Source organism: Phalacrocorax aristotelis, chromosome 2, assembly GCF_949628215.1.
Source record: "Phalacrocorax aristotelis chromosome 2, bGulAri2.1, whole genome shotgun sequence".
Classification (NCBI taxonomy): Eukaryota; Metazoa; Chordata; class Aves; order Suliformes; family Phalacrocoracidae; genus Phalacrocorax; species Phalacrocorax aristotelis.
This window is the reverse complement of record NC_134277.1, coordinates 27,610,122-27,627,414: the sequence shown is the minus strand read 5'-3', so window position 1 is coordinate 27,627,414 and position 17,293 is coordinate 27,610,122. Positions and strand designations below refer to the sequence as shown.

Genomic DNA, 17,293 nt, shown 5'->3' with positions numbered 1-17,293 from the left:
TTAACAGACATTTTTGCTACACCCTCCTGGCAGGTTTACCTTGCACTGCAAAAATTCTTGCAGCTAAAGCAAGCCCCACACGCCTGGGAGCATTATGTTTATCATCAAAGAATAAATTACAGAGTTTTTAAGACAAAAAATTATCTTTCAAATCTTTCTTTGATGCATTACCACTATAAGATATTATTAGTCAAGTATCTGCATATACAAGTAAGTTTTTTCTTTTAATTCTTACTTTTCTAGGTGTACAAGTGAATATTCTAAAAAGGGATGGCAGCAGAGCCACCTGTAAGTTGGCCAGGTGAAGCAGACACTCCATGCAACAGAGCCCAGAGATGATGTTTCCCCTCCTCTCAGGTGTCAGCCACTGTAGTGGAACATATAGCACATCTAGATTTTGTTGCCTCACACAATAAAGCTGCGAGCTATTACAACCAAAGTGTGAGACCTGATAGAAAGATCTGTGCAGAGAACAAGAACAACCAGACAACCAAGAACATTTACAGAGCCTCTTGGATATGAAGCTGTACATTTCAAACCTTATTTACTTATTACAAATAACAAAATTCAATAAGCAAAAAAAACCCAACCACAGATAATGCTGTAAGAAAATATACTTAGTTAAAAAAAAAGCACCACAGTAAATTCTTCTTCAGTTTTTTGAGCGTTGAATGTGCTCTAACTAAAACAATGACAAAAATTCATAAACTGACAATTTAAAAAGAAGCTTTTTTTTCCCCCGTTTCATAATGTAATGCAAAATGTCAAATATGTAGCCCTAGAAAACAAGAAAACTGAGGATAAAAAGGCAATTATGTCTTAGGCCATCAACAAAACCAGGTGCAGCCTGGCAAATGGCCACAATCAATACGGGGGCGGGGGGGAAAGACAACTAGAAACTACTTTTTAAAACAGTCTACGAGGCAGACATCAGGAAGTCAATTGAGGCAAAATGGTGAAGGAAGGGTTCAGCTGTGTATTTCAAATAATGCTATACTGCAGGACTACTGAGGTAGTGGTAAGCAGTTAGCTCTTCGAAAGAGGCCACAAACTTGCCCTATGGTTTCTTTGAATCCGAAATGCTGCAAGTGCACCACTACGGTGTACCAGATGCTTTGGCTTATAAAAGCTGGGGCAGGTCCCAGCCAGGGCAGGGTGCTGGCTGCCGATGGGGCTCCGGCTCAGCCCGTGCTCCCACCCCATCAGCCAGCTGGGGAAGGAGACCCCCACTGCTCCACCACCCCCCAGCCAAGCTCCCATGGCTCTCATTGCTGTGCTGCTGGAAGCTAAATCCAGCTTTCTCAAACTCAGATAATGCACAGTTCTTAATGGCATGGATTAACTACAGGGGTTCTCCAGGGCTTAGAGACACAAGTGAGCCTCTGGACTAGGAAAGTAAAATAAATGTTATATATGGGCACAGGAGGCCTGTTTTAACAGATCCACTTTTAAGCCAGAAGAGTGAAGAACAATTTACTTTACACTACTTGCTGTCTCTCTGTTTTAACCCATTTATTTAAAGTGGTACTCAAAAAACTTCCAACTAATCTCTCTCATGTTTTATAAACTGCTGTTGGTCATCTTCAGCAATACACATTGGTCTCTCTTCGGGGAGTTCTTGAACTTTACAGAATCAGCAAAATACCTCTCTCCTTTATTATTGGAAGGATTTCATAGAGTAACTGGACAATGTTAGAAGCTTCGTACCTTTTAGTAAGTGAATAATTTTGAGATTGCATGGCAGGTGTACAGCCCAGTGTGGAATTATTTACCAGCTTGACCAGAGCTTTTGAGTATTCAGGTCATGCTCCTGTTCCAACCAGGGCTTACCCAGCTGCAGGACAGCAACAGCAATAGAGACTTCAGCTACTGCTGTATGCAATGTTTTTAATTTCTTCTCTTAATCTTAAATATTTCCCCAATTTTAAACATTTCCCCAAAATCTTTTGGCATTGCTAAATGCTACTTATAAAGTTAGGTCAATCTACTCATGCTGTAATACAACGAAATATGGACAAAAAAAACCCTTAAAATCCTTTCTTAGATAGCTATTTTGGTCAACAGTGGTGGGCCTAGGCTCTCATTTAACAGGAAACGTTAAAAGGCTACTATCAATCCTTAAACTAAACTTAACTATCCGCTAGGGGCAATAGATGTACATATGCACAAGAAAAGTCATCCCACTTGTATCACCAACTAAGATGGCACGCTTTTCCCAAATAACAAAGGTAGCATCAAGTCAACAGAGCTGCAGTTCTTCCCTTTGCTTTTCTTGCAAAGTGCTGCATCTTCTACGTACATCATAATTGTTTCAAGTCCAGGAAAACTCACTATCATGACCATATTCTACAATGAAGCACTGCCTGCCTTATCATACAATATTTAATACTCAGGTTTTAATTAACAATTAATTCTAAAGTATAGTCATTGAAAAAGAAGGGATAAAACTTCATGACAACACATAAACAACCCAGGACTTCCCTACCTAAATGCTTATGTCCTTTAGGGGAAGGAAAACACATTAAAAAAGCCTCTACACCCCAGAAATCTTTATTTGACCCCACTTCACTGTAATCACAGGTAACAATTCAAGCTGTATTCAACGAGCTATTGTTAAAGTAGTCATATATATTTAAACAAAGTTAACTATACAATCAGGGAAAACCTACGGGAGCTTTCATAAAGGCCATGATCTAGATGAATTAGACAGGAGTTTGATAGTATGACTTTCAAAAGCATCTATAGCTTATTGCTTTTAAACAAATAATGTGAATAGTAAATTTGAAATACAGGTATTTTATCAAATAAAAAGCACTAGGTCTACATGCAGCATAGTCTGAATATTAAAAGATATCCTTTCAACGTGAACCAGCATCTTATGCCCTTGAGATTATGCACTGAATACTAAGGCAGATAGAAACTGCAGAGAGGAACATAAAAAGTTACAGATGTGCAAAGACTAAGAAGTGCAGCTGCATGTGTAATAACATAAGGCAAACGGGTCTCAGAGAGAAATTCTGCATTCACACCTACTGACTTTATCATATGGAAATATCCAAGTGATCTGACAGGTCTCCTGAATCAACTGTAGAGAGTAAAATTAGCTTCTGCTCTCACTAGAATACTTTCTGTATAAAAAAAAAGGACATCACAGAATAACAGCTATCACTTTGTACCATTTAACTACAACAATGTCAGGTATGTTTTTTAATACATTATTTGTGGCCTGCAAGTTCAACAGTACTAAAGGAGATTCCAACTCTTAACAGAATTAATAGACACTGTTAGACAATACAGTAGTCTATTAGGAACACAGGAAAAGAGACGGAAATTGCCTGTGTCATTGACTGCTATTACAATTTCTAGTTGGAAAATGCTCGATTCCACCTTAAAAGTGGAACGTTGCCCCTTAGCCTTCAAGTGCTTTTCCTTTATGAATATACCAGAGATGCAATTATGCTCTTTTTCAGGCTTTGCCATCCCTCACTGAGCAAGATAAATGTCTTAAGACCCCTGTTTTGATAGAATTAACCAAGAAGACGACAGAGTAAGAGCAGCAAGTTGCTGCAGCTTTTTCTGCAAACTCACTTGCCTTAAGCAGAATCCACCAGACACGTTCCAGATAACGTCTCCTTAGTGAGTTATAAAATGACACTCACAATTCCCTACTGCTACCAAAATATTTTGCTTCATGTATCTAGAATACCATTTCCCTTCCTCACAGCCGCATCGCACCACGGGTTACTGCTGTCATTCTGCAAGAGCGAGTCAGAGTGGCTTTCTCCTTAGCTGTCATCCCCTACAAATGAGTCACTAGTTTACCATGAAACTTCTTAGCTCATAAATCCATCCCCACTACTCAAGTCCTTCCAGTCACCTGTATTTTTCTATAACCCTATGCAATGATAAGGCTTCCCCACTTTTTGTCAAAAGCAAGAATCATTAACGTGCTCCAACTTCCTGAGACAGAACTACTGAAATTTTTAACAAGGTCTTCTATCTTATCAAAGGCAGACACTAATTTAGTCTGACATGCTACCTCTCATAAATCCACTTACATATATTCCACTTCTCCATTTGCCTCCCTGCCTTTGACTCTTTTTGAAGTTTTCTTCTCTATTGTTTTGCTACCAAAAAAAAAAAAAAAAAAAAAAAAAATAAATTTTCAAGCTGCCAGAACCACCTCTTCTCCACTTCCTGATAAACAGCTACTGCATTTGCTCTTCTGTGGTTAAATAGCATCTCTAATTTGACAGTGTTGTTTGTTTTTAAACGTTTGCTACAACACTGTAAAATACAACTTCTTTCACCCAACCCCCTACAAACCTGAGCACTAGGAACTTCTTGGTTTCATCTTCATTTCACTGTAAGAATTTCCACTGTAAGAGTTTCCACCTGTATACATTTATTTCACTCTTAATCCTGATTCCATGTTCAACATGACCAACTGCACCAAAAATGAAGTAAAAATATCAATATAAATTGGGTGTGATAGCTCTAATTGTAACCCCATGCTCACTGCATAATATCCAACTTCTTTTCTTGATTAATTTTTAATGGATACATAGCTTTTTACTACTTGGACTGTTTTCCTTTAAAAGGTCAAACTCCGCTTGACTTCTGGCAACATCTTATTTGCACTTCAAGACTTCTGAACTCTATGACAGTCTTCATGTTTTGAACAACCACTCTTGCCACTCCTTGCAAGTTCTTGGCTAGCTTCTGATATTCTCTTTGGCTGGCTCTTCTTCTGATTAGGTCTGCAATTATTCTGCTCATGTGTTCTGCTTTTTCTTGGGATGCAAATCCTACACGCTTTTTCTAATTTTGAATCAAAGAAGTTCCAAGAACCCCACCATTAGCTCCCTTAGCTCTTTGGTTCAGCTAATTTCAAACTATTTCCCTACAGTTTTTCAGTCTGCATTTTTGAAATTCAAAACCTTTAATTGGAAACCCCTTTCAATGTAAACCGCATAAACCTCTGATGCCAATTATTCAATCCAAACTTGGTTTCTACAAACAGCTCTGCTACAATGTCTGCAATGCTTATAAAATTCAGTTTAAAGCAACATTATTTCTTTTTAGTTTGATAACTGTGTGTGAACATTGCATCCAGGAATAAATGGCCCCTAGACTTAGTAGTGAAATTACTACCTATACAAGAGTTAGAGTCTCCACAGCATATTGTGCCAGGCAAATAACTATTCCATCTACTGCATTCCAATAATTCCATGTGTACTTAATACGAGAAAACTCTTCTGCATCTGAAATTACTGCGTGTGAAAGACCCATCCAGTGAAAGTATACAATTCCAACTCAATAATACACTTCACGTACAAGATAACCATGTAGAACAGACTTACCTTTTAATAACCAAAAGAGCAACTTGTTCTGGAATGCTTTATCCCTTCACGGTTCTTTATCTAAGAGCATCCAGTCTTTGAATCCTAAGTATTTACTTCTTGTTCCTTTCCCTGACGAATATATATAAAAGGTTCTGCCTTTTATAACAAAAACTTTCGTAACAAATGTAACTGAAGTAAAAAACCAGGCCCCCAAAACGCACTATATATCCTAGCACCAGAAGAAAGAACCTGGTTTTACATCATTAAATTTTACAAATAATTGAAGTTAGCATCACAGTCCTTGCACTACAACACATTTTAGTACCTCACAATACTTGAAAAAAGTATAAGGTCATTTTATGCAGCAGAATACATGTTTCAAGCTACCCAAGCAATAGCTCAGTATCTCAAAGTACTTCACAAGTCGAGATTAATGGAGTTACTAACCGTCTTGCTACCCATTTTACAGAATTCAAGTACCAGCATAACAGTTCGGTGATTCATTCAGCATTACAGGTGACAGAGCCTAAGCCTACATAATATCTAGTTTCATGCTCTAGTCAAAACTACTATCCACTCAATGTTGTAAACAAAGCATGGACACAGGAGCTGGAATAGAGAACCAAATTTAATGAAAGGAAAACACTCTTTCAGTGATTTCAGAAGGAAGCTACACATCTTTATTTATCTGTAAGGTTTCTTAATTAACCCATTCAAATGTGGATGAATTTCTCAGATTCTGTAATTATTTTAAATCTATTATACCCTCAGGATCTTTCTCTGCAAGTCCTGCCTTCCACATCTGCCTTCAACAAGCATCCTAACAGCCACTAGGTCTACTTTGCTTATAGAATCACAGGCTCACTGAGGTTGGAAGGGAGATCTGGAGGTCTTCTAAATCCAACTCTACATTCACTTAAGTAAAACACAAATAGAAGCGTTGCCAAGTTCGGAGCCAGGGACTGTACAGCGCTTGTGGATGGGTGGCCTTCACTTATGACTTCTATGATCCAAAATAGTTCAACATTTTCAGGTAAATACCATACTAAACATTGAATCAGGCAAAGAAATACTTTCTTTTTCAACACTGAAACTTGCAAATGTTTCCAGCATACTTTATTTTGATGCTTACCAGAAAAAAAGATATTTTAAAGAATAAAAATTTCCAAAGTAATTATAGGATTAGACTGTTTCAGATTCTTTCTCCGTCAGTATTTACATTCCCAACTATGTGTTAGTGAGAGAAATGAGAAATAATTAAAAGAAAGACTTGCTTCTTGAACTGATTTTTAATATGAAAAAGCACCATACAGTTCATAAGAAATTTCAAAACAACTGTTAAATACAAATGCCATTTATTTTTACACTACAGTCATATCACTTCTTGTAAAACCTCTTCAAAGGCTCAGAGAGATGGAGAGAGAGAGATTCCTGAAGACCATTTGAACAAAATACAATCTGGAAAACTGAAATGCTGTAAGGTGTAAGATTCAGTCATGTTGCATGACAAAAGAGAGGAAGAACATATGAGGCACGGCCACTAGTGATCACAATCCCTTCATATGGAAATAGCTGATGCATGGAAGAGCCACTTGCTATACCCCTTCCACTCCTGTCACCCTCTCTCCCACCTACCCCAGAACTCAAAGAGCCCTGCAGAGAGGTCCCTTCACCACCACTGCACCCAAAGGAAGCTTTATGAAACACTGAAATCTGCAGCAGCAGCTTGGACTAAAATCTGTCATTGCAGCACAAGTTACCTGCTCTGTGCCATACAGTCTGATCCCATACTACCCAACCCTCTGAGGCCCTCCCTTAGCTAGGTAGGGCCAAGTCAGCAGAGCAGAAAGTTGCAAAAGGAGGCTCAGCAGGAGATAACAATTGCTGCTAACATCTTTAACTGGTTTAACATGGACTTGGTTCCAGAATTAGGGCACTAACTGAAGATGCAGCCATAAGCTATCAAGATACCAGACGTTCCTAATTCTGTCCATGATGGAGGAAGCATGGCTCAAAAAGGACTATGGTTTGGGCAATCAATACCTTTCCATTTGCTTCAGTGTGGAAAGCCATGAGCTAATGAATTTTGCATTACTGGCAAACCTTGTCCAATTAGCCCACAATGTTGGGGAAGCCGCATATAACCCAACCCTCAGGAAAACCCGCAAAACTCAACAAAACACCAATAAATCACAGAGCTTCTGCTTTTTTTTGTGTAGAAAAGTATCCCTGTCAAAACCAGGGTAATTTTTCCCTCATCACATTTACTTCGCTTTTTTACCTCTTACACTTGCCTTGGACAGTGTTGGTTCTATCCCCAAGCAGAAACAAAATACTTCAACACAAGAATAGGCCAGTGCTGGTGAAGGCCTCTATATTGCTATATAAACACTTCTATCAACTGCTATATCAACATGCACATCCCTCATCTAGCAACACACTCATGCCCACTCCCACCACCAGCCTTGTGGTCCTTCTTGGGCCCTTCTAGGTTATTTTTTTAGCAAACGGCATCAAGCTGATTTAAGCTACCACAGACATGTACAACTGCTCGTGTCAGTGATGCTACACTCCAAATACCTAGAAACTCTCCAAGCTTGCAATGGCCCCCGGGCAGCCACCTACTCCTAAAGGGACATTCAAGACAGATGAGATCAGCAAACATATCCCATAATCCCAGAGCAGAGCAAATGGCCCATGGAGCATGGGATCTGTAATAGCAAAATTACAGACTGTAACAGAGCAGAATTTTCTGCATCTGTTGACTTGAATCCTTCTCTTCATACCAAGGTTCTCAATAACTGGGGTTATTTTCCTGCTTGGGAGATAAGCAGAATTCAATCTTAATCAGTCTGATGAGTAAGATTTTATTTATTCATCCTTCTGCTTATACTTTGTTACTTCTCATAGTCCACAGCATATTCCCTAAAGGGACAAAAAGGATTCTCCTCTTTGCTCTTCAATCTCAGCATTCTCCTCACTTACTTCTTACCCATCTACCTGAAAAATACCATGGAAAAATAGTTCAAAGATGTTTATCTAAACCTGCTGAGACCTTCAAGTAACAACTTTATGGCAATAAGTACCCACCCATTTCACAGATTACACATTCAAATGCCAATTCTGTTAATTATTTCAGAGCTCACCTTTAGCAGGAGAGTGGAGGTATGACACTGTGAAATCAGCACAAAACATCCAGAGTTTGGGTTGGACTTATCACACCACTATCTAGCAGAGTAGTCAAGTACAAATTGTTTCATTTTAAGAAAGACAAAACAGTTTGCAACAGTTCAGAAAATACTCCTACATGGCTTTGTATTTTATTCTCTCTGAGCTACACTATACATGAGATGACACCCAGGAAAATATTAGTGAAACCAGTTAGGTCCACTAATATATAGAATTGCCTAGAACAGAAAAATTCTTAGTGCTGTCTATTCAGCTAGCAAGCATCACCCCCATGTAACAGACAGGTGAAGTGAATGATCAGGTAAATTCGTCCACTATCACCGTGCAAGGGGAGAGAGCACAAGCACCCGTTGCCCCCTGCACTGCTCATTGGTACCTATCTGCTGGGCAGAAACCACTTGCTGGAGCCAGTTCACAACCTCCTAGCAGTGTGCTGAATTGGCAGCGCTGTCAGAGAGGCAGCGCAGGAGCCCAGAAACTCACGAGTCTCAGAGGACCCACCGGGGATTCTCCAGCTGCCCTTCCCGGGTCTGTGCCTGCAGCAGCATGGCCAGGCAGTGACCTGAGGCTGCTGGCAGCCTGCCCGGGCTTACACTGCTGGACGCTGCCAAGGGAGTTAGTGCTGCGGAGAAAAGGGAGGAAGCATCGAGAAGCAGCTTTTAGTTTTGCACAACTTTTGTTGCACTTCTTCCTCTTGGTGGAAGCCTTCCACATGGTCTCACTTCTGTTCCTCCACATGACTAACAGATTGCATGCACTGAAGCCACCCGGGACAAAAAGCCATCACACAGGGATCTCCCAAACCTCCCAATCTCTCCTACACTGCTCTCTCTCAATGCAGCGTTTATTCTGTTTTCTTCCTATCTACAATGAAGATGCTAAAATAATTAAAGCAATGATTCTTTTACTTTGGATAAGCCTGTTAAGAGCGCTTTATGCTGAAAACCATGACAAATGTACTCTTTTATTATTTACACAAATGACTTTCAGAACATTTTCCTGATAGACTGTTATTATTACTTGCTAATAGTAATCCGAAATGAACATAGCATGAAAATCTTGAGAAGAAAAGAGAATTTTTATAACTAAATAATTGAGAGACTACTCTAGCACTTGGCATGACAGCATGATTCAGGCAGACGACAGCAATACACTGAAGTAATAATGTCACTGTCAGCTCTTTCAAAACAGAAACAGCAGAAAATCCAACCATCTCAAGAATAAAATCAGTGCAATCACTTTCTGAATCCTTATATGTTGGAACCATAACAAATATGATAAAACAAACCTCTGCACATAATTGGTAGATCTTTCAGAAGACAGAACATCATTTTGTCTGTTAGTACAGCCTGAGAGGGAAGACGGTGGGGGGACAACATTCATAATCCTTTGGAATAAAACGTTCCTCTACTTCATCTCAAAAAAAAAATATTAAAGAAAACCCGTGAGTTTAATTAGTGGAATAATCTAGAGGGAGCATAAACACTGTTAGAATTTTTGGTCCATGACACAAGCCTGAATAAAATACTAACAAAACAAAACAAAAAAATCCATTATCTTGGCTCAGAATATTTTGTTTCAGTGTCAAAAATTGTCTTTTAGAAGCATGAAGTAGACAAGGCCACTCCCCAATACACAGATGTGAAAACCTGGTTGCTTCATTCAGATTAAAATGTCATAATACAAATATACACCTTACCCTAACCTAAAGCACGGGTGGTGTAAACGCAGATTTTGTAAATCACATTACTTCAAGTTTGACAGTGAAACTTCTGTTTGTTGATTTAATAATTTTCATTACTAAACACGCACGATGAAAATACAGTCAATCACAAATTGTTACTTTAAAAATGTTTATATTTCTAGTACTCCACCATATATGGCTCTTTCAAGAGCCATTTCTGGAAAAAAATGACTACAGTTTTGAATCGTCCATTTGAGACCATGTACATTAAAAGCAAGTCGGAAGTAAAATACTTTTATGCTTAACTTTGAGATTCAGCAGTGAACAGCTAGTACAACAAAACATGACTAGTTATTCCTTCCTGAACCAAAAATACCTGAAACAACGTTCTTAGCTGTCGTTTCAAGGTAGTTAAAAACAAACAAAAACCTCTGCAAGAAACTCACCCTTCATTACGTATTTCAGTCAACTGACTTTGGCCTTTCTATAGCACTGAGATACACTGGACATACATATATTACTGTTTAATAAAGTTTTTAAAAAGTGAAGATGCCGCTAGAAAAGATGATACTAATTCAGATGCAGAATATTAAGAGTCCTCTACGACTGAGACAGAATCACACTGTATGTCATGACACAGTGTTTAAATACAGGGACTTTAAAGAACATCTGATGAGAGCTGAAGAAAAGCCATCTGATCTAAAGAAGCTGTGGATATCAAATGAAAAAACCAAGCAGCACAAAGCTCACCAAATACCGACTTCTACATTTCATCCTGTGATTACAGTTCAGTCATATAAGTCAAAGCATGCATGTTAAAATTCTCAAACTTCACAAACCCAGCTGTCATTCTCAATTTCTGCTGGTTTAGTCAGCCATCAAGTAGTCTAGGAAATGACACAAGCTCATCAGAGCTCAGCTTCCTTAATTCATTTAAGATTATGCTTGCTGGCTGACTGTAATAAAAATGTGAATCGAAAGATCCTCTGCAATCTTTTTGGAGCCAAGATCAGCTGTCAAAATCTACTTCAAATGAAGTTGCATTTGAAAACGAACCAAACCACAGAAAAAGAGCGTAGGAAACTTTACCTTAATTGGAGCACGGCTAAACTGTATTTTTCTGTTGGCTGGGATTTCATCTTCATCTGGCAATCCATTAATTTCAGAATATTCCATATCAGGTTCGTAACAGTTATTTTCATCACTGTCATCTTGATCCTCCTGTTCTGTACCTGTCTCTCCCCAGTCAGAACTATATCTCGATCGCACCCGATACACATTGTAGTCAGAGTGCATGTACACGTGGGAGCTCTGAAAATTATTCACATCTTCATGCCCTTCTTTTTCACTTGCCTCATCATAATGGGACTCTGTAGCATCTGAAACAGCATCTGTGGCAAAAACACCACCTGAAGCTACATTTCTTCGTACCTCCGCAGCTTCGGCTCTATTAAAGATACCCTCTGAATGCTCTGACCGTTCTTTTTGTTGCAACAAAACTTCTGTCTCTGTTTTTGACTTACTCCTAGCACAGCTATCTGCTGATCTTTCGCTGTCAAGCACATTGACCGAATCCTGTTGACTCACTGCAGAGCTCTCAACAGAATCGGCACTTGCCTCTGTACTCTTCTTTATTCCTTCAGTCGTTTTTGAACTTGCTGAAGTGCCTGTGGACGTCTTCTGCCTCAGTGCTGAAGGCGTGCTATTCTGCTGAGAGCTCTCAGCGGACATCAAGCTCGTACTCTGTTTGGCTGGCGGAGACCACGTGCTGGTGTCTTTTAGAGGACTGAAACCCTCAAGGTTTGCAACTGGGGAGGAGATATTTGCAACAGTAGACGACAGGTTTAGCGGATAGTGACCAGTTACAGAGTACTCTTCATTGTTCTCCGACTTTTCTACGACGATTACGTTGTGTGAGTCAGTGTTCTCAAAAACTGCGCTGAGCTGACTCACGGTTGGAGAGACGGTCTCTGTCCTTGGGCTAAGACTGTCCAGTGAATCAGTGCTGCCTCTGTGAGACTTAGAGCTGCACCAGTCATCTGGAAGCTCACTGGAAACCACCTTCTCTTTCTTTGGGGAATAGCGATTGGAATGTCCTGTTTCGTGAGCATTTCGCTCAAACATCTTCCGAGTTTCGGTAAACTTGGAATAGGAAGGACCATCATGGACAGTATCAAATCTACTAATCCTTTCTGAGACAGATGATTCCAATTTTACAATTGAACCATCTGCTTTTTCTACAAATTCTTTGGGCCTGATTCGTCTTTGAGGTGATGGAGGGCCACCCTTCCCCCTGGTTTTAGGGGCAACTCCAGCACTTTCACTGGGTTCCATGCCCATCTGCATAAATAAGTTCTTAATCCTATTGACATTTGAGCCATATTTCCTTCCCCTGCTCTGCGAGGCCTCTCCTTCCTCTTTCGTTTTTTGGTCTCCATCTGATTTCGGTTTGTCAAAGGTGCTTTTCAGCGCCTGGAACTCAGTTCTGTAAGCATTCCTGTGAGGAGAGGCACTTCGGAGGGTTGATCTTTCTCCTGAAGACTCCGTTTTCATCATGTTTACTCCAGGAGCGCAAAACCAGCTTACATAGTTTCTGCAGTACTGCTCTCAGTAGTCTGTCACAGCTGAGATTCTGCTCGAGGTGTGTTTTTCTCAGGGGGCACTGCCCTTCGGCAGGGCCATACTCAACAGATCTGGAGGCAAATATCTAAACATATGCGGTCAATTCTGACAAAGCAGCACAACCGAGGACTCCCAAGAAAAACGGCTGATCTAACCTGCAACAGAAAGGAGGGTTTTCTGAATCGTGTCAGGTTACTTGTGCTTCTTTAAATCTAAGCCACAATTCCCATTTACCATTATTTGACGTGTTTACAAAGAAATAGTAAAAAAAAGTACAGCCTAACACCACACAGACACATGAAAACTTGTCATTACAAACTTTTTCAAATTGATTGTTGCATGATTTGTATTCTATAATATCATTCTGTAGTGAAAGGACAGGTTATTCCATTTTACCATTCAAAAAGTATCGTATCATGCCATAAACACGCATGCACAGGAGAGGCAACGTGACAAGGAGAACAACACTATTTCTGTGTTACGGAACTTTTCTGAAAAATATAATTTTAAAAAATCCCAATATCAAGCCTCAGAGTTACACCTGACTATCAAGTAATTCACATAAACACACCGGTTCTGCTTCCCTGAGGTACTGCGAGACAACCCTTGCTCTCTCACAGAAACGCAATGGTAGAAACACCATCAAACATAATACACTTGGAAAGGCAAAACTAAATACCAGCTCGAGGGAATAAGAAAAACTGCACCCGAAGTTAACATCCTCGGCTGACACGGTAAAAAAAAAAAAAAAAAGTGAAATCCTGTTAGAGAAAGTTGCCCCTTGTCGCGGGGAGCGGTTTTAGCGCCTGGGAGAGACCGCAGGTGCCTGAGGAGGAGCTGCAGGAAGGCAGCCGGGGCGGGATTCGCTCCCACCCGCGGCCGGGGGCGGGCAGAGCCCGCCGAGCCGAACGGCGGGGCTCCCGGTCCCCGCGCCCCCGCCAAGGGCAGCACCGAGGGCCAAACGCCGCTCCCCTCCCGTCCCCTCCTCCCCCCCAGCCCGCGCCCCGCCGCCACGGGGCCGCCTCGCCTCCGGGCGCAGCCAGGCTCGGCGCTCGCAGCAGCGCACGGACCCGCCGCCGCGGCGGGAACGGCGCGCCCGGCCCCGCGCACCGGAGCGGGGGGCGCCGAGCGCCGCGGGCGACTGAAAAGGCCACACGGCAGCGGCTCCCGGCGAGGCCCGCCGCTCCTGCGGAAGGCGATGAACTTAAATCCGAGGCAGCGCCGGAGCCCCGCGGCGGCTCCCCCGGCGTGCCGCGCCGCGGCGGCGGGCTGGAGGCGTGGGGTCGCCGGGCGCCAGCACCTTGCGGCGGGGCAGAGCCCAGGCAGCCGCCCCCGCGCGGCCGGTCCCCGCCACACAAAAGCCCGGTGACAGGGCTGCTCCCCCGCGGAGCCCGGCGCCTCTCCCGCCGAGCGCCCGCGCCGCCTTACCCGGCCGAGAGCCGCGGCGGGCTCCGCCAGCCTCCCGCCTCAGCGCTGCCCCCGCTCCTCTTCCGCCCCGCGGCGGCTCGGCGCCTCTGTGGGGAACGGCCGCTGCCGCCGCCCGCCGCCGCCTGACAGGAGACAGCAACCGCCGCGGCGCCTCAACGCCATTGCAGGCAACGGCGGCGGCGGCGGGGGCACCGACACGGCTCCGCGCGCACACCCGCGGCGGCAGCGCGGGGGAGGAGAAGCCGCCGCGCCCCGCCGCAGCCGCGCTCCCGCCCGCCGCCCGCCCCTCCGCACGCCGCCGCCGCGCCCCCACCGCCGGACGCGCCCCGAGCCCCCGCCGCCACCGCCCGCCGCGGGGCCGCCCGCCGCCGCCGCCGGCGGGTGACAGGTGCCTCACCTCCTCGGCGAGCCGCAGTGGTTCGCTCCGCCGGGGCGGGGGGGGGAGAAGCGGGGGAGGCGGCGAGCCGCCCTCCTGCTGCAGTCCGGCCCCGGGCGGTTACCGCCGAGCGGCGGAGGCCGGACCCGGCCGCGGCCACGCCGCCTCCGCGCCCGGGCGGCGGGATCGGCCGCACCGCCCCACCCCCTTCCCGCCCCGGGAGGGCCAGTTCCCAGCCTGACCCCCGAGGACCGGGCCCGTTCCTGAGGAGGGCAGCGCTCCCGCCTGGGAGGGCGCGGGGGGCACCGGGCAGCCGCCGCTGACCGAGACCCAGCGCGTTCCCCCCGCGGGTGCGGAGCCCTTTCGCCCGGCAGAGCACGGCGCTGGTGCCAAACCCGGGCACGCCGCGGAGCGACTCTGGAACGCCGTCGCTGTTCCGCTGACAGGGACGAGGGTGGCAGCGGATTCACCCTCCGAGCGCGACCACAACCAGCACGCCTTTATTGTCTGTTAGCTGGGTGGGTTCGCCGCAAAAAAATTGTGTCGGCTTTATGCGGTGAATAAGAAAAATTAATTGCGGAACGTGAAATCTCTAGGTGGTTTGTAAAATGGGCAATCCGAGAAGGTAATGACTGTTAATCACATAGCAACTCCTAAGCAAAGTTCATTAAACTAATTGCATAAATATCCAGAAAATGGCCTGGGGATGTACGCTGCAAATTCTGAAAACTAATTATTATGCCTACAGAATCGAGACAGCAGTGCCTGAAAATAAAGACGTTAGCTTTATAGGTTCACAAACTTAATTCATTAGTTCTAATGAGACTGAAGCATGGGTACTATATACTATTCCAGGTGTCAATCTCTAGTTAATCTAATTTGCACCGAGAGGATGCAGCTCAAAATGTTCGCCTCAGTAAAGTTTAAATAACCGGCACATTAATATTGGTAGGCAAGCAACAAATCTTGTAAAACAGACTGAAAAACAGCATTTTGATAAATACATACGCAAGAGGCCGGGAACAGAAGTGAGGACGTTCCAGCAGTGGTTTTCCTGCTGCCAGCGATGAGCCTGTCCTGGTGCATCGCACCGCCTCGGCTCAGGCTAGTCCTGCCCGAGGGCAGCGCAGAGGGCGGGTAAGGGGGCCTCTGGATGCCCTTGGCTTTTGGAGATAAAAATGCATCAACAGAACTTCAAGTGTCACTGACGAATAGACAAGTAAAGCAGAAATTTAAACGTTTTCTTTCCTGTGTGAATTTAGGTTAAGCTTGTGGAGAAGAGCTTAGCATGTATCAGATATGTAGCTGGAAGAGTTTTATAATTCACATACACAAGCAAAAGAAAGGACGCAAGCAAACATTAAGCAATCTATGAAACAACTGAAGCAATTTCAGAGACACTAATTCACATCTAATTACATAGAGTTAATTAGGAAAGTATCCACTACCATAACTACATGAGCAGGGCCAAAAATACTAAATCCTTTTTGTAACAGAAGTTCTGCACACAAAATGGCCACTTCTGACCCATAGTATACATTTTAAACGATGTACCCAAGCAAACAGTTGTATTATTTCATGGCAGAATAGTACAAACTACATTATACTTCAGTAGAAAGTAAGGAAACGAGACAACTCACTGATGCTGACAGAAGCAGGACACAAGAAATCTCAAATTTTCCACGATGAGAGAGGTAATATATTACATTTATGTTCTCTAAGTAGATGGCATAGACGTTCAAGCAGACAAGACCCAGCTTTGACACAGAATCTAATGCAAAATTATTTGAAGTAATTTCACATTCCTTTGATACCACCTCAGGTTCAGAACAGCCAAGATTTGTAGAAACTACTGGAAGTCTTGGCTGCTCAGTCAGAGGCAGTTTGGGCCTTATTTAGGGGTTCAGCATTGGTCACTGACATCTAAGATATTGAGGCTTACTAATCACTTACAAAAAAAATTTCAGTCTACATCCTTATGTACACAGTGCCTATGTTAAAGAATATTATTATAGTCTCTAGGATAAAAAATTGTATTTTGTTTCGATTGGTGTGTCCTTTTCAGGACAGACTCGTCCATATACGGTCATGGCCATGCAGCTCACTATAAAAATCAGAATTGTGTGTCCTTTCACATTTTCAGTATTTCTGTGACAATCCGTTTGACTAGAAAGTATTTTTAGGCTCTGCTAAAGCATGATTGACATTTCTGTTAATTCCTGAGCAACTTTAAAATGCCGCACAGCATAGTTTAGGGAAGATAAGAGACCGAGGGCCTGCTTATTAAGTTAGTATAAATTCAGAGTAACTTCACTGAAGCTGTGGAATTACTCTGCTTCCCAGCCAAAGGGAATTAAAATTCTTTCAGCTTAGTATTTACCTATGATAGAGTACGACTGTCATTTTACTTGCACCAGAGTGGCAACTCTATTCAAATTGTTCTGAATTCACACCTATGACAGGGAGAGAGACCCAAGTTGTTTAACCTGACAGCATCGCTTTAAATTATACTCAGTATCTTTTAAAACCAATTTAGATGCAGTCCTCCAACACTGAAAATAATTGATTTCCTGTTTATTCTAGGTGTGTGAATTATATTTGCTTACAAACATGATTATTTGGATGTCACCAATGGGTTGTTTGAGTCAC

At 43.1% G+C, this 17,293-nt stretch overlaps 1 protein-coding gene across 5 annotated transcripts in view; it reads right to left on the bottom strand.

Moving 5' to 3' along the window:
• Positions 1–14,783, bottom strand: part of PPP1R9A (protein phosphatase 1 regulatory subunit 9A) — a 154,923-nt gene extending 140,140 nt beyond the window's left edge. For 4 of the 5 annotated variants that reach the window (XM_075082854.1, XM_075082856.1, XM_075082857.1 and 1 more), the window contains exons 1-2: positions 14,269–14,478; positions 11,308–12,995 (exon numbers count right to left, since the gene is read on the bottom strand). In XM_075082854.1, coding sequence (XP_074938955.1) covers positions 11,308–12,774 — 1,467 coding nt within the window. In that variant the 5' untranslated portion in view covers positions 12,775–12,995; positions 14,269–14,478. Of the gene's footprint in view, positions 1–11,307; positions 12,996–14,268; positions 14,479–14,665 lie in introns of those variants that run through there. The other variant, XM_075082855.1, reaches the window with a different exon arrangement.
• Between the last annotated feature and the right edge of the window lie 2,510 nt (positions 14,784–17,293).